A 24,275-nucleotide genomic window follows, 5' to 3' on the forward strand; every position below is an offset into this window, starting at 1 on the left:
TTCACTGAAGTTTAGAAGAATGAGGGGGGACTTGTTTGAACCACATATCAGTGCAACAGAACTAGACAGACTAGATGCAGGGAGGGCGTTTTTCTTGGCTGGGGAGTCTAAACCAAGGAACACAACCTCAGGATACAGGGTAGGCCAATTAGGACTGAGATGAGGGAACATTTCTTCATTCAGAAGCTGGTGAACCTGTGAAATTCATTATCACAGAAGGATGTGGAGATGGGTAACTGTATATTCAAGAAAGAGACTAACAAATATTTAGATGTTAAAGGCAAGTTGGCATAGAGAGAAAGTGCGAATATGGCATTGAGACAGCTGATCCTCTATGATCACACTGGAATGCAAACCATTCGAAGGGCTAAATGGCCTACTCCTGCTCCTTGTTTCTATCCGATCCCATTCCTTTAGCCTGCTGATTATATGAACACCACAGAATTGGGTATCCCATACCGCCTAAATAGCCAACTTCAAATGGTTCCACCCAGCAGCCATTTCCACCTATGTAGCACTTACCAGTAGCACATCCTCAACTTCAGAATCATCAGCTCTTTCACTTGGTTCTGAAACCAAAACAGGAGCAATCAGACGGAGGTGTTACTGAGATGAGTTTTCAGTCAGAGGATAATGCATCAAACTTCACATTTCTTAAGAGCGATTGGATAAATGTCAACAAGGCTCCTCAAAGTTGGAGCTGTGTTCTGAAGGATCTTGTGGCGAAAATAGCTTCTTTTGTTAGGGAACCGCAAGTAGTGCAAGTTTGAGGTGGCAGTAGAATCCTGAAATATAGTTCTTACATAACATTCCATTACTATGGTGGTCATTGTGTACTATAGATAAAACAAAGGTTTGAGGGGCTTCTGTCCTGGGAGATAGAAGATGGGTTAAAGATGGGAGATAGAAGATGGTGAGCACTGCTGCCTCACAGCACCAGAGACCCGGGTTCAATTCCCACCTCAGGTGACAGACTGTGTGGAGTTTGCACCTTCTCCCCGTGTCTGTGTGGGTTTCCTCCGGGTGCTCCGGTTTCCTCCCACAGTCCAAAGATGTGCAGGTCAGGTGAATTGGCCAGGCTAAATTGCCCGTAGTGTTAGGTAAGGGGTAAATGTAGGGGTATGGGTGGGTTGCGCTTCGGCGGGTCGGTGTGGACTTGTTGGGCCGAAGGGCCTGTTTCCACACTCTAATGTAATCTAATCTAACCTAATCTTAAAAAAAAATGAGGTGCTGCATTTTAGAAAGGCAAATCAGGACAGGACTTACACACTTAATGGTAAGGTCCTAGGGAGTGTTGCTGAACAAAGAGACCTTGGAGTACAGGTTCATAACTCCTTGAAAGTGGAGTCGCAGGTAGATAGGATAGTGAAGAAGGCGTTTGGTATGCTTTCCTTTATTAGTCAGAGTATAGGAGTTGGAAGGTCATGTTGCGGCTATATAAAACATTGGTTAGTCCACTTTTGAAATATTGCATGGAGTTTTGGTCTCCCTCCTATTGGAAGGATGTTGTGAAACTTGAAAGGGTTCAGAAAAGGCTGCTGCTAGACTTGGAGTATTTGAGGTAGAGAGAGGCTGAATAGACAATGGCTGCTTTCCATGGAGCAGAGGCTGAGGGGTGACCTTATAGAGGTTTATAAAATCACGAGGGGCATGGTTAGGGTAAATTGACAAGGTCTTTTCCCTGGGGTGGGGGAGTCCAGAAGGAGAGGACCTAGGTTTCAGGGTGAGGAGGGAAAAATCTAAAACAGGGACCTAAGAAGCAACTTTTTCACATAGATGGTGGTGCGAGTATGAAATGAGCTGCCAGAGGAAGTGGTGGAGGCTGGTACAATTACAATATTAGGATATCTGGGTTGGCATGGACAAGTTGGACCAAAGGGTCTGTTTCCGTGCTGTACATCTTTATGTGCTAAGTGTTGGCTGCTACTCCTGATAGCATTAACAGTGTTTGTCTGGTTTGCTTGCCTCATTAAGAGGTGTTGGACCTTTTGTCTTTTAAGTTAGTAAATATTAGAGCATATAGGCTTCGCATATTTTACTAAGTTAGAAACTGTACTTGTACTTAATAAAAGAACAAAGGATATTGAACAGATTGCTGCAAACTGGGTTGAGAGATTTGTTTACTATTTGCCAATGTGAGTTTCATTCATTCATTCATTCATGCAATTTCACGTAAGGGCTGATTTGACAGCTACTTTCTTAAAAGGGATAACAGCCCAGATAAAAAGGTATTGAACAAGTACATACTAATTGGGGAAAATGTTTGGTGTTCTGTAATCTATTCAGGTCTGAGACACGGTAGGTAAGGGCTGATTAACATTATAATCTTTCCATAGTTTCGGGGAGGTCATGGAGACGTGATGGTAAGAATGGTATTGTTCTGAATAGATTAGTAATCTTTGACATTTATTCAGAGGTTGCTTTTGATGTAAATAGGTCTGATAGGGGTTGAAGGTGTGAATGAGCAGTAATGGGTTTGGAAGTATTGCTTTAATTTTCGTCCATCTTGCAATAGTAAAATATACTACAGAACCGCAGTATTATGAATGAACGAAAGAAACAGTGTTATAGCAAATAAAGGATTAGTAAAGGGACATGAATTAGTGAACAGGAAGCCAGTATTAAAGAAGATAGCGAGCTGGTGAGTTAATAAAGACAGCCTATAACACAATATCTCACAGCTCCTTTAAGTAATACACAATTTAACAGGGAGTTTCGTAGGAAAGCTTCATGCTTGAGAGCATATTCATCCATTACAACACCAAATACTGCTAGTACGGGTACAGAACAATATTACATACAGTTAAAGCTCCCTCTACACTGTCCTCAACAAATACTCACAAAAGATAAGCACAGGGTTAGATACAGACTAAAATTCCATCTACTCTACCCCCATCAAACACCTCCAGAGTAGGGAGGCACAAGGTTAGATACAGAATGAAGACTCCTCTACACTGTCCCCATCAAATATTCCCATTTGCAGCTCAGGTACAGGGTTAAATGCAAAGTAACATTCTCTATCTTTATTAAGGATCAGTTACCTTTTTTGGTAATGAGGGTTCCCAATAGATTCTCCGCTTCCGATGTGCATTCTACAAACTCCATCCAAGTGTCTTCCTTCCTTATGTCCTCCAATGTCTCAACGACAATAGCTGTTAGTGCTGACTTGATTGTATTGTACATAATCATCATTTCCTCACTGCTGCCAAACTTCAGCAGGTTTCCCGCCTGCACTTTCCCTGCTCCCAATCGTTTAATTATTTGTTCTGTTTTGTTCAGACTGTTGGTCAATCCCCTTACCACGGAACTGCACTCGCTCTCTAGCTCTTCCAGCAGTGCATCACCCTGCCTATTAATCTCTTGAATAGTGGCAGAAGCCTTCTGCCTTATTAATGCTTCTGTATTATTTTTCATAATGTCCAGGCTTTCTTGCAGGCATTTCAGTTGTGTGTGGGCTTCAGTGAATTTATTGTGGTTTTCTTGGATTGCTTCCACCATTTGTTTCAACTCCTCCTTTTTCAAAATGACTTCCTGCTTAATGTCATGGTAACAGTGTTCTGGGGAGATGTGATAAAGTAGTAGGCAATTGCAGCAAATACTCATGGAACAAGTCTTACAGAAAAACCTGAAAAGAAAGTCACACACAGAAGGCTGAGATGTTGAAATAGAGGTGCAACAACAACTGCATAACAGCAATCCTAGCAGATTAAAACATCCTCTACAGGAGGTGTCTAAAGCAAAAGTTATTACTGAGCCTCATACAGAGATATTTGAAGAAATGTATTGGGCTTTTCATCCTAGCACACTTGTAATGGTCAGAGAACTATATTGAATTGTGCTTCCTGGCTGAACACAGACTTCATGTTATGCAGCTTCAAGAATCAATCCAAGTGTATTTTAACCGCAGTGTGGGTTTCTGCCTTCTCCCACCCTTCCAGGCAGAGTTCCAGAATATGACTATACAACATAGAACTGTGAAGGACGAACAGGTCCTTCAGCCCAGTGTTGTGCCAAACATGACACCATATTAAACTAATCCCTTCCATCTGCACTGCCACCTTCAGGTGATCTGTGGACCTGGACACCCAGATCCCTCTGCATATCAATACTCCTAAGGATTCTGCCATTCACTGTATAATTTCCACCTGTACTTAACTTCCAAAATGCATCATCTATTTGTCCAAATTATACTCCATCTGCCATTTTTCTGCCCATGGCTCCAACTGACTTATATCCTGCTGTATCCTCTGACAATCCTCCTCACTAATTAGACCAGCGACATTTTCCTCAAAGTCATTTAAGAAGATCATGAACAGCACATCCCCAGCATTGATCCCTGTGGAACACCACTAGTCACAGCCCTCCATTTCAAAAAGCATCCTTCCATCCCTACCCTGTTTCCTATGACAAAGCCTGTTCTGTATCCATCTTGCCAGTTCACCCCATGTGACTTCACCTTTTGTACCAGTCTGCCATGAGGGACCTGGTCAAAGGCTTTATTGAAGTCCACTGGATCAACTTAGTGATGCATGACCTCCCTCGCACAAAACCATGCTGTTTATCGCTAATCAGTCCATTTACTTCTAAATGCTTATGATCCTGTCCCTGAGAATCTTTTCCAATAATTTCCCTACCACTGATGTGAGGCTCACAGACATGCAATTTCCTGGATTATCCCTGTTACCCTTTTTAAACAATGGGACAATATTAGTTATTCTCCAAACCTGAGACCTCACCTGTAGCCAAAGATGTTTGTCAATGCTTCAGCAATTTGTTCTCTTGCTTCCCTCAGTATTCTGGGATAGATCCCATCCGGACCCAGGGGCATATCTACCTTAAATTTAAGACGCACACCATCTCTTCCTTTTTAGTACCAACGTGACTTAGAAATTTGACACTCCCTTCAGAAATCATCCTAATGCCCCTATCGTATCTGCCTCCACCACCACCCCTGACAGCATGCTCCAGACTCCTATCATACGGTGTTAAAAAAACCTTGCCCTTCACATCTCCTTTAAAACTTCCCCTCTCACCTTTAATGCATGACCCCTGCTATTAGACATGTCAACTCTGGGAAGACGACACTGACTGTCAACTCTATCTATGCATCTTGTCACTATCAAGTCTCCCCTCAGCCTCCACCTTCCCAGTTGTACCTCCTTGGTGAAAACTCTTCAAAAGTTTCTTTAGGCCTTCAACCAATTACTTCAAATACACTCCCCAGGTTACTGACCTCCCCTGATAACAGAGATAGGTTTTTCTCTCCACTCTACTTGAGCACTTGATAATCTTATGCATCTCAACTAAATCCTCCCTTCTGCCTGGTCTGTTCCAAAGGAAATAACTCTAGCCTTGCAGCAGATCTTTCTCCACACTTGGCAGCGTCCTTGTGAATCTCTTGCATATCCTTTCTATTGTTCTTCTACACTTCTCAGCAGAAGAGTAGTTACTTTCTACTCCTTTGCTCTCATTGCATTTCCCCAACACATTCTCATTTTCTCAGAATTTATTTTCATTCGCCGGTTATTTCACCAGTTCATTGACACCTTCCTGTAACTTCTTTCTGCACTAACAATCAAGCGACCAATTATCATACCATCCACAAACTCCGTACTTACTGACGCTCCAGTTAATTCTATTCCTCCACGTCCACCACTTTCGTATGTCCATTAACAACAAAGGCAGGAATTGGGAGTGTTAACTGGACCTCCAGTGACATGATCACAATGTATTTTGTCACCCTTTGCTGTTCTAGGTATCTCTTCCGACTGCCTGAGTCTTCCGGGCTTTTCTTTCGCACTTCAGTCTCTTTCAGCTCCATCTGGTCTCTTATCTTGTTTCATTTACTCTGGTTGTCACTTTGTGCAAAGCAAAACTCTTGCCCTCTAGGATATGGATTGGCTCTGCAGCCCATTAAATTTATGGCAACGTTTGGAACATCTGCCAATCATCCATTTACAGATATGCTCAGTTTATTATGGACAGTTCCATTTAAACAACCTTGCCTAAGTCTTGAATGTTTGTAGCTGTTTCTACCTTTCAAACATAACTTGATCATATTACTCTCGCTGTTATGATGTTCATACATGACTTAACTAAATCTAGCTCATGACTTATCAACTGTCTGTAACCTTATTACTTTATAATACATCAGTAATATAATCCTATTCATCTTGTTTTTGACTGATTAATATATACTGCCTATATTCCTTGCTACTGCTAGTGAATGGTTGAGGAGGTCTTCACCTCAGGCACTGCATAACCATTTTCACCTGCATAGTCACTGAAGAATATACCTTGAACAGGTCAAAATATGATATATTAAAGAAAGCTGCAATTGCAGCCCTATCTTCTCAACGAGGGATCGTGCATAATACAAGACCTAAAGGCTAGGGTGTAAAGGAGGTGGGACATAATCATTGGGATCATCCAGCTAGATATTCTTACCTCACGTTCTGTTCCTTGTGGTCTGGACAAGTGGTCTGTTTCCCCTTCCTTGCAAAAGTCACAAATTCTTCACAGCCAAGTGCCTTCAGATCATCCAGAGTCTTCACCAGGTGTCCATACCTTTCTGTTAGCAGCTGGTGAGAATGGCAGCACCTCAGGCACAAGAAACGGTCACACTCAAAACATAGGGAGGTGGCTGGCCTATCATCCTTACAGGCCTGGCACAGGCTGCACCAGATGTCCAGCCCCATTCTTATCCTCTTCTGCAACTGCAGCTTGCTCAGCAGGTCTGCAGCAAATGTGTTGTCCCGTGCCTTAGTGACATCCTCCTCCATTGGGGCACTGCACACAGGACAGGTAGCAGCAACTGGGTCTGCCTTCTCAGACTGCAGGCACTCCTGGCAAATGCTGTGAAGACATGGTAGCAGCTTGGGTCTATCCAGCTGCTTGCTGCAAACTCCACATTCAAATTCCTCAGACACCAGACTCGACGTGGGTGTGGTTTCCATCACTTTAAAACAAAAAGAAAAATCGAAAATGAACAGCATGGGAAACAAAGGAAAGACAGATCATGACGACATAAACCAGCAGGTTAAGTCTCAACAGGATCCCAGTGTGACCTACTATCTTGTTCCTACAGGAACTACTGTCTTGTTGCTCCAATCTTTAAACAAATTCTGGGCTTGCCATCACTAGCATCTCTTCCATTATAAGTCCAAGCTGTTGTTATAGTGACTGGAATATACTATGACCTCTAACACAGCAAAACATCTAGTTGTACAGCACTGAAACAAAACCTTTGGTCCAACTCATCCATGCTGACCAGTATCCTAATTTATTTTAATCCCATTTGCCAGCATTTCGCCTAAATCAATCTAAACCTTCCTATTCAATGTGTGCATCCATTTAAATGTTGTTGTTGTACCAAAATTCACCACTTCCTCTGGCAGCTCATTCCAAACACTCACCACCCTCTGCAAGAAAAAAACTGCCCCTTAGGTCTCTACAATCTTTCCCCTCTTGTTTAACCTATGCCCTCTAGTTTTGGGATCCCCTATCCCAGGGAAACGACCTTGGCTATTCACTCTATCCATGTCCCTCATGATTTTATAATCCTCTATCAGGTCACCCTTCGGCCTCCAAAAGGTCCAGGAAATCTCGCCCCAGTCTATTCAGCCTCACATTGTAGCTCATAACCCTCAAATACTGGCAACATCCTTGTAAGTCTTTTCTGCACCCTTTCAAATTTCACATCTTTCCTACAGCAGGGAGACCAGAAGTGAATGCAGTCTTCCAAACGTCGCTTCACAATGTCCTGTACAGGCTCAAACATGTCTTCCCAACTCGTCACTGAACGTACTGACCAATGAAGGCAAATGTATCAAACACCACCTTCAATACCCTGCTTCATCACAATGTGAAACAAAATTTGACACTGAGCTAAAGGTATTAGGACAGCGAACAGAAAGCTTGGGCAAAGATGTTTTAAGGGGGTAAAGTAAGCATGGACGAGTTGGACCGAAGGGTCTGTTTCTGTGCTGTACATCTCCATGACTCTATGACGAAAGGAGTGAGAGTGGCATGGAGAGGTTTAGGGAGGACAATCCAGACATTTGTGATGAGCAGCTGAAGGTACGATTATCAGGGCAAAGAAAATTGGGGATAGGCAAGAGGAGAATCAGAGGAACTCAAGTTCTGAAAGGGTTGTGGGGATCACACAGGAATAAAGGTTCAGAGTTGAAGGGAGGGAGAGAGGAAGTCACAGAGGGATTTGAAAACAAGGCATGAATTTAAAAATTGCAGCAATGCTGGACTGGGAGTTAGTTAAGATTACATTACAGTGTGGAAACAGGCCCTTCGGCCCAACAAGTCCACACCGACGCAGCGAAGCGCAACCCACCCGTACTCCTACATTTACCCCTTACCTAACACTAAGGGCAACTTAGCATGGCCAATTTACCTGACCTGCACATCTTTGGACTGTGGGAGGAAACTGGAGCAACCGGAGGAAACCCACGCAGACACGGGAAGAACATGCAAACTCCACACAGTCAGTCGCCTGAGGCAGGAATTGAACCCGGGTCTCTGGCGCTGTGAGGCAGCAGTGCTAACCACTGTGCCACCGTGCCGCCCAAGGATGGTGTTGGTATGATTTAAGAAACAGGCAGAGTTTTGGGTGAGATGATGTTTATGAAGAAGGGGTTTATCAGGACAGTATTAGAATAGTGGAGTCTGGAGATTGAAGAAACACAGATGAGGGCTGCAATTGCAAATAAACTGAGGGAGTATAGGGACAAAATATTTTGGAGATATTTGCAGTTGACTATGCACACAGTCTCAGGCTTATGCCATTGAATCAATCTTCGTAATTAAAATCAACTAACCACTGTCAACATCCTCAGGGGTACCACTTATCAGAAAGTGAACTGGACTAGCCATATCAATACATTGGCTACAAGAGCTGGTCAGAGTCTGGGAATACCATCTGCAAGGCACAAGTCAGGAGTGTGATGGAATATTCCCCACTTGCCTGGATGACTGCAGCTTAACACCACAAGATGTTTGACACAATCCAAGATAAAGCAGCCCACTTGAATGGTACCACATCCTCAAACAAACATTCCTTGTTCCATGACTAGCACTCAGTAGAAGCAGTGTTACACCTTGAAGAAATTAGACAGCACTTTCCAAACCTATGGTCACTTTCATCTCGAAGGACATGGGATTCAGATACATGGGAACACTACCATCAGCAAGTCCCCCCTCTAAGCCACTCACTATCCTAACTTGGAAAAATAACTGTTCTTTTAATGTTGAGTCAAAATCCTGGAATTCCCTCCCTGGTGCCATCGTGGGGGTACCTATAGCAAAGAGATCACAAAAGCACTTCACTCCCACCTTCTGAAGGACAATTAGAGATGGGCAATTAAACACTTGTCCAGCCAGGAAGTACAGCTCAAAATCCAATAGGATAAAGTTGCTAACAATCAGCTTCAGCCTGTGACAGTGGACTCAAAAGTTCAGGAAACTAAACTGATGGATGAAAGAATGACAGGGTCGTAATCCTTGCTGCAAGTATTCATGCATTGCCCAATGAAGTCGAAAAACATAGTTTTGGAAAAGCGCAGCCAGACAGACAGCATCCAAGAAGCAGGAGCTCTTCACTGTCCAGTGAAACAAAACATTCAATCACAGAATCAATTAAACAGTATACACTAGTGCCCTGCTTCAGGCTCAGATTCCACCCACGGTCTCACTGCTGGAGCGATCAACTTTCGGGTGCAGCACAGGACACACACACGGCCTGCAAGTATGTAACATACACAAGTTTTTAGTGCAACTGGAATAGTGAGTGTGCCTGGAGACAGAAGAAACACAGATGAGGGCTGCAATTGCAGATAAGCTGAGGGAGTATTTTCATCTGTAAAAACTCTATGCCTCTACATCAGGGCCCAGGGTGAACCACACCAGTGTGTGATTTGACTCATAAGGAACTAATCATATCACCTAACAGCCTTTACAGCAGCCAACACTTTCAGCACTTTGAGAGCACAAAGTGAATCAAATAGTTAATAGATACTGGGGGCCTTCTCCTGAGGCCCCCTCATCCCCACATTTGTTACCCGTTCCAAACTTGGCAACTTCTTTTCTTCAACACGTAGACAGTGCCACAGGCTGACCGCCAGTTCCTTCAATGACTCTGTCACTGCTCAGATCATCCCACATTTGAATAGATGTGACTAGGAGCCTCTACACATCCCTGTGCACTATTTGTAAAATTAAGAAAAGGTCAGAGAATACCTGACAATTGTCTCTTTAACAACATGATCAGTCAGTAAGGTCTCTGCAGCTAATCAATTTCATGTTGCTGATGAAAGAGATCACTAGTACAATGACATCAGGGGTCCAGTCCAAAACATAAACACCCTTTGCCTTTAATCCCATTGCCACAGGCCAACAAAACTCCCCATCATCTTTGTCATTTAATCTCCTGTAATTCCAATCGATCACAGACCTACCCTTTCATATTTTTCCTTCCTCTCCTTTTTCCTGAACCAGTTTATGAAATTTTCAATCATCAACTCCTTCCAGTTCTGATGATAGGTTCTTGACCTGAAATGTTAACTGTTTCTCCCCCCCCCCCCCCCCACAGATTTCTTCCAGTCTATTGCATAAAGCCAGTATTTCCTATTCCAAAAATCAGATAATGAGACCCATCTTTGAAAGGATGCAAAGAAATCTAAAGATTCATGTGTGCAGGTATTTGAAAGGTAGCAGTACAAGTTCAGGTTACTAACAGAGCATATTTGAACGTCGCTTTTTACGACTAGAGCAAGAGCATGCAAAAGTAAGGATGTCACGCTACGTCTATGAGACACTGGTTAGGACTCAGCTGGATTACAGAATCATTGACCTGTGCACAACACAGAAAGAGGCTATTCAGCCCATGTTTTTTATACCTACTACTCTCCAATAGCATTGCACCCAGTGTCAGTCCACTACCTTTTCTCCTTACCTCTACAATTCTTTTTCTCTTCAGCTAACAATCTAATTCCCTTTTGAAAGCCATAGTTGAATCTGCACTCTCCAACTGTGTATTCCACAGCCAAACAGCTCACCACAAAAACATTTTCTCTCACTTTGTCTTTGATTCTTTTGCCATCCCCCTTAACCCACATTCCCGCTGGTTCTTGTACCTTCTACTAATGGAATCACTTCTTCCCTATCTGCTCTGTTCAGACCCACCGAGTGAGCTCCAGACTGGAGCAGGAATGAGAGCGCTCAGTTATGTAGAAACACGAGAACTATTCTTCTTAGAACAGGGTAGGGACATTCAAATTACTCAACGCTTACCAAGTGGATAGGAACTCAACATTTACAGCACACAAAAAAAAAGACCATTCGGTTCACCGTATCTTTTTTAGATTATTTACAGTGTGGAAACAGGCCCTTTGGCCCAACAAGTCCACACCGCCCCGCCGAAGCGTAACCCACCCCTACCCCTACATCTACATCTAGATCTACCCCTTACCTAACACTATGGGCAATTTAGCATGGCCAATTCACCTAACCTGCACATTTTTGGACTGTGGGTGGAAACTGGAGCACCTGGAGGAAACCCACGCAGACACGGGGAGAATGTGCAAACTCCACACAGTCAGTCACCTGAGGCGGGAATTGAACCCGGGTCTCTGGCGCTGTGAGGCAGCAGTGCTAACCACTGTGCCACCGTGCCACCCACCATGCCATCTGCACCATCCCAAAACAAAACTGGCTGACCATTTTCATCCAACATCGCGTTCATGGCCTTAAAGGTTGGGGCTACAGAGAGGAAGTTAAATTCACAACGGACTCCTAACTAGGGGGTGACAGAGTTGGAGAAGCTGAGTCCAGTAACTAGAGGCCTCTTATAACAAGGGGATGAAGACCAGTGATCTGGGGTGAGATTGGGTTTCGAACAGCACATCACCGCCGGACTTCAGGAACAAGGAGCTTCCTGCTTAGAATCTAAATGCCGACCCTCGGAGAGTGAGCTTGCTCCGTGCAGCGGGGTGGTGTTGACGGGGAATTCGGGCCATCCGACTCCCCGCTGATAGCTCGGAATGAAGCCGGAGCTCGGTCACACAAGTCTCCCCCCAGTTTGTTACTCCTTTGCAGAAAGTGAAAGTACCAGGAACCAGATGAGGCTGTTGGTCCACATCGCCACTGCCCCCCAGCCTGGACAGTTACCAAACCCACACTCTGGGTACCCCCGAGGATCACTGAAAAAACAATCATCCCAGCTCAGTTGAATTGAGAATAATATCTCATTAGATCGTACCATGATTCTTCAAGACAGCAAGACCATGTGACATCCCCTCACTTCCTGCATCCTGTGCCTCATTAACATGTCACACCGTTAGATTTAACCCCTTCTGCTCCATGAATCCATTCCCAAGTCTCAGGCCCATTAGATGACATCACTCTCCATTTTACAGGAATACCGATCTGGTATTTTCACTCGGTTACCCCAGTAGCTGGTTGGAATTGCTTCTTGCTCTACTACAGGGAAAAGGGGGGAAGCTGTTTGGTAACTCTGATAAGTAGCCACAGTCTTTTCCATTCTTAAGTTAGGACGTAATGTACAAATTGGTGGTAAAGGTAGTAGCATATACAAGTAGAACATAGAACAGTACGTAGAACAGTACAGCACGGAACAGGCCCTTCAGCCCACGGTGTTGTGCCGACCACTGTTCCTCATGTATGCATCCTTAAATTTCTGTGACCATATGCATGTCCCCAATGACCTCGCTTCCACAACTGCTGCTGGCAACGCATTCCACGCTCTCATAACTCTCTGTGTAAAGAACCCACCTCTGACATCCCCTCTATACTTTCCTCCAACCAGCTTAAAACTATGACCCCTCGTGTTAGTCATTTCTGCCTTGGGAAATAGTCTCTGGCTATTGACTCTATCGATGCCTCTCTTGTATAACTCAATTAGGTCCCCTCTCCTCCTCCTTTTCTCCAATGAAAAAAGTCCGAGCTCAGTCAACCTCTCTTCATAAGATAAGCCCTCCAGTCCAGGCAGCATCCTGGTAAACCTCCTCTGAACCCTCTCCAAAGCATCCACATCTTTCCTATAATAGGGTGACCAGAACTGGATGCAGTATTCCAAGTGCAATCTAACCAAAGTTTTATAAAGCTGCAACAAGATCTCATGACTCTTAAACTCAATCCCCCTGTTAATGAAAGCTAAAACACCATATGCTTTCTTAACAACCCTGTCCACTTGGGTGGCCATTTTAAGGGATCTATGTACCTGCACACCAAGATCCCTCTGTTCCTCCACACTGCCAAGAATCCTATCCTTAATCCTGTATTCAGCTTTCAAATTCGACCTTCCAAAATGCGTCACCTCGCATTTATCCAGGTTGAACTCCATCTACCACCTCTCAGCCCACCTCTGCATCCTGTCAATGTCCCGCTACAGCCTACAACAGCCCTCCATACTGTGAACGACACCTCCAACCTTTGTGTCGTCTGCAAACTTGCTGACCCATCCTTCAATCCCCTCATCCAAGTCATTAATAAAAATTACAAACAGTAGAGGCCCAAGGACAGAATCCTGTGGAACACCACTCACCACAGACTTCCAGGCAGAATATTTTCCTTCTACTACCACTCACTGTCTTCTGTTGGCCAGCCAATTCTGTATCCAGACAGCTATGTTCCCCTGTATCCCATTCCTCCTGACATTCTGAATGAGCCTACCATGGGGAACCTTATCAAATGCCTTGCTGAAGTCCATATACACCACATCCACAGCTCGACCCTCATCAACTTTTCTAGTCACATCCTCAAAGAACTCGATAAAGGTTTGTGAGGCATGACCTGCCCCTCACAAAGCCGTGTTGACTGCATTTAATCAAGCCATGCTCTTCCAGATAGTCGTAAATCCTATCCCTCAGAATCCTTTCTAACACCTTGCAGATGACAGACGTGAGACCTACTGGTCTGTAATTGCCGGTGATTTCCCTATTTCCTTTTTTGGAGAGAGGAATTACATTTGCCTCTCTCCAGTCCTCAGGTACGACTCCAGTGGAGAGCGAGGATGCAAAGATCTTCGCAAGTGGCGAAGCAATCGCATTTCTCGTTTCCCAAAGCAGCCAAGGACAAATCTGGTCCGGGCCTAGTGACTTGTCAATCTTAATGTTTGACAAAATTTTCAGCACATCAGTTTCCTCTATCTCTATCCATTCCAGCATGCACACCTGCTCTTCAAAGGTCTCATTCACTACAAAAGTTGGTTTCTTTTGTAAAAACAGAAGCAAAAAACTCATTTAGGGCTTCCCTTACCTCCTCAGACTCCACACACAAGTTCCCTATGCTATCCCTGATCAGCCCTACTCTTTCTTTGACCATTCTCTTATTCCTCACATAAGTGTAAAATGCCTTTGTGTTCTCCCTAATCCGTTCTGCCTACTCTTTCTTGTGCCCCTTCCTGGCTCTCCTCAGACCAGTTTTGAGCTCCTTCCTCACCTGCCTGTAATCCTGTAGAGCTGAGCTTGACCCTAGCTTCCTCCACCTTATGTAAGCTACCTTTTTCCTTTTGACGAGAAGCTCCACCGCTCTCGTCATCCAAGGTTCCTTTATCTTACCCCTTCTTGCCTGTCTCAGAGGGACATATTTATTCATCCGTCCATTAAGTGGGGTATCCTAGCAAGGCCACCCATTGGCATAGCCTCCGATTTTGAGAAATTAATTTTATAACCTGAGAATGCGCTAAATGTATTAATAACTTGGATTAAGCGAGGTATGGACATCAGAGGATTACTGAGGAATAGAAGAACATCATCTGCATAAAGGGTAATTTTATGTTTACCTGTACCAATCCTTGGGGCCGTTATATTAGGATCAGCCCGTATAGCTTCTGCTAGTGGTTCAATTATTAGCGTAAATAACAATGGCGAGAGAGGACATCCCTGATGGCAGCCCCTATCCACACTGAAGCTATCCGAGCCTAATCCATTGGTAACCACAACTGCTTTGGGATCACTATACAATGTTGAGACCCATTTGGTAAACACCTTTCCAACGCCAAACCTTTCCAATGTGTAAAACAAATATGACCATTCAACCCTATCAAATGCCTTTTCTGCATCTAATGAGACTACTACTCCTAGTATCTTTCCCTGATGACAGGCTTGAATCATATTCAAAACCCTTCTAACATTACTGAATGATCTACGGCCCTTAATAAACCCCGTCTGATCCTCCTTTATGATGTGTGGCAATACCCTTTCTAGTCTCAATGCTAACGTTTTAGAAAGTATTTTAAAATCTACATTTAGCAAGGATATTGGTCTGTATGACGTACAATCTTCTGGATCCTTTCCTTTTTTAAGGATAAGAAAGATATTTGCCTCTGTTGTGGTTCTGTTCGCCGAGCTGGGAATTTGTCTTGCAAACGTTTCGTCCCCTGTCTAGGTGACATCCTCAGTGCTTGGGAGCCTCCTGTGAAGCGCTTCTGTGCTGTTTCCTCCGGCATTTATAGTGGTTTGAATCTGCCACTTCCGGTTGTCAGTTCGAGCTGTCCGCTGTAGTGGCCGGTATATTGGGTCCAGGTCGATGTGTTTGTTGATAGAGTCTGTGGCACTCATCCACAGACTCTATCAACAAACACATCGACCTGGACCCAATATACCGGCCACTACAGCGGACAGCTCGAACTGACAACCGGAAGTGGCAGAGACAGGCCACTATAAATGCCGGAGGAAAGATCACAGAAGCGCTTCACAGGAGGCTCCCAAGCACTGAGGATGTCACCTAGACAGGGGACGAAACGTTTGCAAGACAAATTCCCAGCTCGGCGAACAGAACCACAACAACGAGCACCCGAGCTACAAATCTTCTCCCAAACTTTGAACACCTACGGGCGATATTTGCCTCTTTCAGCGAAGGCGGGAGATAGCCCTGACTATATGCATAGTTATACATGTCCATAAGTGGACCAGCCAATATCCCTGTAAATTCTTTATAGAATTCAGTTTGAAAGCCATCTGGGCCCGGTGCCTTACCGCTCTGAAGTTGCCTGATTGCGTCAAATATTTCTTGGATTGTTAGGGGAGCATTTAAGACCGATACCTGTTCCGGAGTTAGGCCCGGAAAGGTCAAATTTTTAAAAAAATGATTGCATCCTCCTAGTCCTGTCTGTGCAATCCTGCGATTTATATAAATCAGAATAAAATTTTCTAAAGATCGCATTAATCCTTTTATGATCATGAGTCAAAATACCCGCACTTTCCTTGATAGATGTGATAGTTTGAGGGGCCTTTATTTTCTTTGCAAGAAATGCTAAGTATCTACCCGGTTTGTCGCCAAATTCATATAACCTTTGTTTTGCAAATAATATTTCCTTCTTAGCCGTTTGGGTAAGCGTAGTGTTTAGAGCTGTCCTAAGGGCCGTAATCCTTTGCAATTTAATAATAGAAGGTCTATCAGTGTATGCTGTTTCAGCTGCTTTTAAGTGAGCTTCGAGCAGACGCTGTTGTTCTCCCTTTAATTTTTTCTGGGTCGCTGAGTAGGAGATGATCAAACCTCACGCATAAGCTTTGATGGTCTCCCACATCATTGATGGGTGGCTAGCCGTACCTGAATTAATTTCTAAAAAAGTTTTAAATTCTTGAGAAAAGTACTTTACACATTTATTATCTTTCATTAGGAAGGGGTCCATACGCCAATGCCGAGGGGATGTCCCATTATTCCTCGCCTTGGTTTCCATATATACAGCAGCATAGTCGGAAATTACTATACTCCCTATTTTACAGGATGATATGGAATTTTAAAAAATTGAGGGGCCAAAAAACATATCAATTCTGGTATGACATTTATGTGGATTGGAGTAAAAAGAAAAATCTCTGCCCTGTGGATGACGACATCTCCATACACCTACTAACCCTAATTCTTTGTTCAGATCCACCAATTGTCTAGATCTGGGAGATACTCCTGCAGTACTGTTGGGAACCCTATCTATTTCCGGATCCATAATACAATTAAAGTCTCCCCCTATAATTGTATGACGGGCACCAAGAGCCATCAATTTTGAGAAGGCTTCTGTTATAAATTTAAAGGGGTGTACCGGGGGGGGGGGCAGTACAAATTTAAAATCCTATATTCCTATCCATTTATTAGGGCTTTAATCAGAATATATCGTCCCAATTCGTCTTTTATCTGATTTAGGATTTTGAAAGGGAAATTCTTCCGAACAAGAATAACAACTCCCCTACTTTTTGAGCTAAAAGAAGTAAAAAAAGCCTGATCAAATCCACCCTGTCGTAATTTCAAGTGTTCTTTATCTGACAGGTGTGTCTCCTGTAGGAGAGCTATATCAACTCTTTCTTTCTTAAGATTTGATAATATTTTCTTCCTTTTGACTGGCAAATTACTCCCCTTGATATTCCAGGTGCACCACTTAACCGACTGATCAACCATAATCATCCGGGCAAATCCAAGACCCCTCGGGAGGGGAAACCCTATCCAGAACATCCCGAGCATAGACCATATAAAATTTACAAAATTAAAGGCTCTCTAATACACTCACAACAGTATAATAAAAAACTATTTCTAAATTTAAAAAAACATATTGAAATGGAGAATTTCCCCCTTGTTCCCAGGGGGTGTCACTTTCTTTCCAAAGGTCCATCGTATCCTCTCCCAACCAATGCTCCCTGGGAAAATTTAAGGCAGGAGCATCTCCAATGTGTCCCAAATGTAAAATAGAGGTGGGCACTCTTGTACACTGCTTATGGATCTGTCATAAGATCTGTAGATACTGGACTAAAGTAGCAAGTACCCTGACAGAAATTTTAGGAATGGAAATTAAAGTGGACCCTGTGTCTCTCCTTTTGGGCTTTTCGAACTTTCCCTCCCTGAACATGTATGGGAAGAGACTATTTTCTATTCTCTCTTTCTGTGCAAGGAAAAATATTTTGGTAAACTGGGTGGCTGAGGGTCCCCCTGGACTTTCAAATTGGCACAGATTAATTATGGAATGTATTCCCCTTGACTTCCTTACAAATATGGTGCACCGAAAGACCGAATTATTTTATAAAATATGGCAGCCCTTCTTGAATTATATGAATAATTGTTTATTCATATAATTGTATATCAATGTTTGTACTTGAGAGTTTTGTTTATTTTTGTAAACTTGTAAAAATGTTAAATTTCTAATAAAAATATCTATATTTTAAAAAATCCTCCCATTTTGCCTAATCCTCTCCTTCTCCATAGCTATGTAGAATGTGAGGCAGTTGTGATCACTATCACCAAAATGCTCTCCCACCACAAGATCTGATACCTGCCCCGGCTCATTTCCGAGCACCAATGGCCTCTCCCCTCGTTGGCAACAACCTAATAAGTGAATTATATTATTAAATAATTAACTGAAACTCATTAAGAACAGCAGCACATATGGGCGGCACGGTGGCACAGTGGTTAGTACTGCTGCCTCACAGCACCAGAGACCCAGGTTCAATTCCCGCCTCAGGCGACTGACTGTGTGGAGTTTGCACATTCTCCCCGTGTTTGCGTGGGTTTCCTCTGGGTGCTCCGGTTTCCTCCCACAGTCCAAAGATGTGCAGGTCAGGTGAATTGGCCATCCTAAATTGTCCGTAATGTAGGTAAGGGGTAGACGTAGGGGTATGGGTGGGTTGTGCTTCGGCGGGGCGGTGTGGACTTGTTGGGCCGAAGGGCCTGTTTCCACACTGTAAGTAATCTAATCTAATCATTAACTGGTGCAGTCTCCGCGGCAATGCCTCTACCAATCAGCACGCTGACAAATCAGTACTTGCCTGTTTCACAGTATCGATCTCACCTTTGAAAAACAAAAGAACAGCAGCACAGATAAGGTGTCAAGATTACAGCATGTGGGTGCACCTGAGTGCAATAGTGAACCAGGGCAATGTTCAAAGTTTGAGCAACTTCAGTTCAGAGTTTATGACTGGAGGCTTAAACATTAACACTGAAGAATCAGGAATGCAGGTGGGGGAGTTTCCTGGATGCTTTAATTCTAATTAATTAAACCAGGAGACAGCCACACTACTTACCACAAGGTCTTCTGATTTGGTCTGTGGTGAGGAACAGGAAGATGTGACTGGAGTCACTAAGGGGACCCCCAGAGTGCAAGTGTATCAGCCTCTGCAATTGTAAAATAGGTTTGTGGTACTTTCAGCTTGTTTAGATGAGAGTAGGGGCTCAGAGTGGATGAGCTAACAGACCGTGACACTGTGGAACAGGAAGCCAATCATGTAGGGAGAGCATCAAGGAATCTACTGGGAGCAATAAGGGATATTATTAGTGTGAGAAACAAAACTCACTCACAATTCAGTCTGAGACAAAGCCTTGGAAACGAGAACATTTTATTCTGTACGGTCTTGCAAGAATGGATACTCGTGTGAGCCAACAGGCAAGCAAGTGTGCACTACAAAGCATGTTAGCATTCTTATTCAGTTTGCAAGTTGCGGAATCACACCTCCCTTTTTCCCATTAGTCTAGTCTCATCCTATCATAAATCGATTACCTCACTTGTTTTTCTCTAATTTTCCTTACCTGGCTATCCTGCTGTCCTTGTTCTTGTTCATTACAGCCTTCCTGTTATTTTATCCAGTTCCCCTTATCATACCATAAGCTTATTGCAAAATGCCCCTACTGCTTCTTTTGTGGTCAGCTGTAACACTTTAAAGTTATTTCTTAGCTTAAAACTATTTACTTAAAAACCTTCTATATTTGTTAAAATCTTAGCCTTAAGTATGCTGCAAGAATCCCGCGACCGTTTGTGTAATGTCCACCCCCCTCCCCCACAACACCCCACCGCCCATCTGCAAAAACATCTCTAACCACCACCACCTGCAGAAAACTACATTTCTAACGTCCCACAATTTCCCCCTTTTTCTCTTTCTCTAACTGTTGTTTCTGCACTTATTAAGTCTCCTTTAATTCATTTTCTTATGTTCTGCCCTATTACGCCTTTTGGTGATGAGGTTCACAATCTTATACACGGTATCATTTTACATTTGTATTTTTCATCTCTCGAACTCTAGGAAGATCCTTTGACTTTCCCTTTGGTGCATATCACCTGCTGATTGTAAAAGCATCTGATGATGTATTTGGGTTCCCTCCCCAAGGAATGTCATCAGTTGGCTCATTACCCATTTTAGGACATTGAACCCTACCACCAGACCCACTAATATCAATAATCCATAGATAGCCAGATTTACTAACCACCTTCCCCAACCAGTCAATCCTCAATTCCCCCATTCCCATCCCTTTTTCGTTCCGGTACCGATTATCGGCCTCCCTCATCTTGGCGATTTTGTCTCGCACGTGTTTGGAGATATCAGTAATGTTAGAGGAGACCTCAGGTATGTACATACAACATTCCTCTCCAATTAGTGCACAGGTACCACCCTTCTCTGCCAGAATATAATCCAGAGCCATCCTGTTCTGAAGGGTCGTTAGCCGAGTGGCAATCATTTCGGTCGTTATGGCTGCTACTTGGGATTGGGTTTCCGCCAACGCATCGGCAGTATTGTTGGCCAACTCTTCCAGGGAAGCCGCTAACTTTTGTATTTCTGCTCCTGCTCGAGCGGTCCCATACATAGGTATCAAAGTCCAGAGGAGGAATCTCCTTCGGTTACTTTCCGGGTTACTCGCCTTCCTCCCTGTTTATTCCAAGGTATTTTTGGGGCTCTCTTTAACAGTCGGAATTATGGAAGCAAGGTAGCAGCAGCCACTCCAACCTTTCTGGTTTTGGGGTAGTGTCTGTACTGGATGGTCCCAGCACCCATTCCCGTTACATCTGCCACTCCAAACATACTTCTCGCTAGGGATAAATGGGTAGGCCTTTAAGCCACACGCCCAATATATCCCATTCAATACTTGGGGAATGGTTGTGGGAGTAGCTTGGCTGGTGTGGACACAAGATGAATTTCCTAATTGGAAGAGTGCGGTATTATTCTGATTACAGAAACAAGTGGTATTTATGGCTCCTTTCAGTGGGAAAACTCTAAGGCCATTGATAGTGCCCGGGGGTTTCAGGGCTGGTTGAGGGAACCACCCCGCAAAGTTATAATTATCCCTGTTGGATTTCCATTTTGTATTGTTTGAGCCCACGTTGAATTGTTGTACATTGTACACTTCTCTTTTGGTAAGTGGTATTACCGTGAGAGGAATTCCAGATCTCCGCACATACCCAACAGTCGGTATACCCCTTTAGTTTAGCATAATTCTGACATAAAACAGTAAAATGATTTTTCCCACACCCCCTTGGCAGCTAGCGCCAATGTTATCGTGACAATATAAAGTTGACCATTCATTTCAGCTCACAACCCTATCTGTCTACTCCCTAACCCTTTGTATGCCAGGGCGGAGTGAGTCCATGCAACACTTACAATTGTTTTGGGATACAGTTTTTTAACTAATACTTAATAGTGTCTTATCTCAGTCCATTCTTTTTGCTCAGCTTGATTTTCAGAGGGTTGTTTTTAGGATAAGCTTGCCCCTCTGTTGGAGGGGAAGGAGCGTCCACGGGGCCCTTAACACGAGTGTGATGACTCCACCCTTTTTCAGCAGTTCGGATGGCTGTTTCAGTAGTCAGGAGGGTTAGGAATGGTCCCTCCCAGCTTGGGTGTAGTTTGGTATCTTTCCAGGTCTTTATCAGGACCCAATCACCCGGTCGTATCCGATGTCCAGCGAACTCAAGTGGAGGTGTCTGGGTCAACAGACCCTTCTTCCTAAGGACAGACAAAGAAGAGCCGAGCGCCACAATATAGTTCTTTAAAAACTTATCATTGAACTCTACAGTTGGTAATTCCCCGCTTCCACCTAAGAAAGGTAATCCAAACATCATCTCATAAGGAGAGAGGCCTATATCACGCCTAGGTGCAGTCCTAATGCGTAGCAATGTGATTGGTAAACATTTTGTCCATGGTAATTGAGTCTCTAGGACTAGCTTAGACAATTGCTTCTTTAAGGTTTGATTCATTCGTTCCACCGTCCAGAGGAAGGTGGGTGCCAAGGAGTGTGGAATTCCCAAGAGATCTCTAATCCCGCCATTACTACTTGTAAGACCTTAGAGGTAAAATGGCTACCTTGGTCTGAATCTATACTTTCCACCACTCCATATCGAGGAATTATATGTTCGAAAAGAGTTTTCACTACTCCCTTCGAGGTGGCTGAGGACATTGGAAATGCCTCCATCCACCCAGTTAGGTGATCCATTAGGACTAATAAGTACTTTTGTTTCCCTACTGGAGGTAATTCTGTGTAGTCTACCTGTATGCTTTGAAAAGGTCTTACCCCAGGATTTCTTCCACCTCTTGGCCCCCCTCTCGTTACTTTCGTATTAATCTTTCGGCAAGTCGGGTGTCCTGCACATACCTGCTTGGCTAATGTGTATATCCCTTTACATCCGTATTTCCTTAACACTATGTCACACATAACCTGGGAGTCCCAATGACTGCCTTGGTGCAAGGTGGTTAGGATGTTTCTCATGACTGGTTTACTTAATAACTCCCTCCCATCCAGGAAGATCCATCTTCCTTCGGTTGTCTTAGTGGCCCCTATTTCCTGGAATTCTTTTTCCTCTAATTAGGATTGGCTCAAAAATAGGCACCAAGAATTCTTTGCCTTTTACTCCGGAAACCCTGAGACTCTTGTTAGTCAATTTAACACTGGTAGGTCTAAAACTTAGGGATGACCGTGCAGCTCCCATATCCACCAAAAATTCTGCCTCCTCCTCTTCAGGTCCCACCTTTAGATTTATCGAGGGTTCCCAGTGGGTCTCAGGAGGAAGGAACCCCTGATTCCCCTAGTCCTCATCGAAGGTCATTAGGGAAACGGTTTCCCTTTCTCGTGCTAATCCCGGGCATTCCCGTTTAAAATGCCCCACTTTTCTGCAATTGTAACATCCTACCTGTTGCCTCCTTTCCCGGGTGTCCAACCTTTGTCTTTCGTGTCCCCCCCCACCCTTCCTGTTATCCCCTGATCCCATTCTCCTTTTTGTTATTTCTTCTCCTGCCGCCACCATCATTTTGTCTTTCTGTTTCTCCTTCTTGTCTTCCCTTTTCACATACACTTTCTGTGCCTCATATAACAGCTCTTCCATCTGTCTTTCACTCCATCCATCTAATTTCTGTCATTTCTTTTGTGTCCGGCCATGATTTAGTTACAAACTGGGCCTTTAAGAGTCCCTGTGCTATCGGATTATCGGGATCCATTCCTGAATATTTTCTTGTGGCCTCCTTGAGCCTTTGAAGAAATGCAGAAGGGGTTTCATCCTTCTCTTGTCGTACTTCAAAGGCCTTAACAAAGTTTTGTGATCTAGGCGCCGCCTCTTTAATTCGCAATATTACCATTTCCCTTCGATTCCCACATTGATTCTCTATCACGTGATCACGTGTTCTATTATTATCCCAGTGAGGATCGGCATTCGGGAATTTCTGATCTGCCGGATTACATTTTGTCTGGCCGATGCCTCTTTTCCCATTCCCGTAAGGCCGCTCTCCTGATCATACCTTGTTCTTCCCCTGAAAATAGGATTCCCAGAATTGCCATCAGTTCTCCCCAGGTATATAAGTTGGGTCCTAGGAATTAATCTAACTGTTCGGCCAGTCCCACCGGATCCTCTATCAGACTTTTCATTTCCTTCTTAACTCATAACCTTCTCCCTAACTTCACTGCTAGCTAAGGGAGCGTTTACATATCCAATTTCACCAGCCCCAATTGGGACCTCTCTTAAGGGACATAATTTTATATTTTCCATTATCTCTGCCCTTCCTTTATGTGTGACAGCTCGAGTGATTCTGGGCCCTGTAGGTTCTGCATCTTTTAGCTCAGAGTCCGTTTCTCTTTCAGTTACTGGAGTTGCTTCTGGTTCTGGGGCCTTGGGCTGGCTGTAGAGACGGGATAGACATGTCTCTGAAGGAGGGTATGGGGGCGGTAAACAGGTTAAGGGATCCCATTGTGGTTTCCCTTGTTCATTCTTTTCTTGCTCTTTCCCTGATTCTTCTGCCTTCATGGGATATAATTTTACCCCCGCACTCCCTATCCAACAAGCCGCACATTCTGACTCTTTTTTGACTATGTTTCTTTCCGATTGACGTACATATTTAGATCTTGGCACAACCAATCCTCATCGGACCCATATTTGGGCCAAAAAATACCAGACTCCTTAATGCTTTCTCGAGTCCAGACAAAACAACAATAGTTTATCATTATAGCCTTATCTTTCCCCCACGTCCGGGAGTTGTGTTCCCAATTTTCCAACATTCTCCCCAAAGGACTGTTGG

At 43.8% G+C, this 24,275-nt stretch overlaps 1 protein-coding gene across 3 annotated transcripts in view; it reads right to left on the bottom strand.

The window, feature by feature from the left end:
• Nucleotides 1-12,306, bottom strand: part of LOC140487800 (protein PML-like) — a 40,388-nt gene extending 28,082 nt beyond the window's left edge. For 2 of the 3 annotated variants that reach the window (XM_072587065.1, XM_072587064.1), the window contains exons 1-4: nt 12,269-12,306; nt 6,448-6,958; nt 3,042-3,625; nt 523-569 (exon numbers count right to left, since the gene is read on the bottom strand). In XM_072587065.1, the coding sequence (XP_072443166.1) occupies nt 523-569; nt 3,042-3,625; nt 6,448-6,958; nt 12,269-12,302 (1,176 nt within the window). In that variant the 5' untranslated portion in view covers nt 12,303-12,306. The other variant, XM_072587066.1, reaches the window with a different exon arrangement.
• Nucleotides 12,307-24,275: the final 11,969 nt, after the last annotated feature.

Source organism: Chiloscyllium punctatum, chromosome 17, assembly GCF_047496795.1.
Source record: "Chiloscyllium punctatum isolate Juve2018m chromosome 17, sChiPun1.3, whole genome shotgun sequence".
In the NCBI taxonomy this organism is placed as follows: Eukaryota; Metazoa; Chordata; class Chondrichthyes; order Orectolobiformes; family Hemiscylliidae; genus Chiloscyllium; species Chiloscyllium punctatum.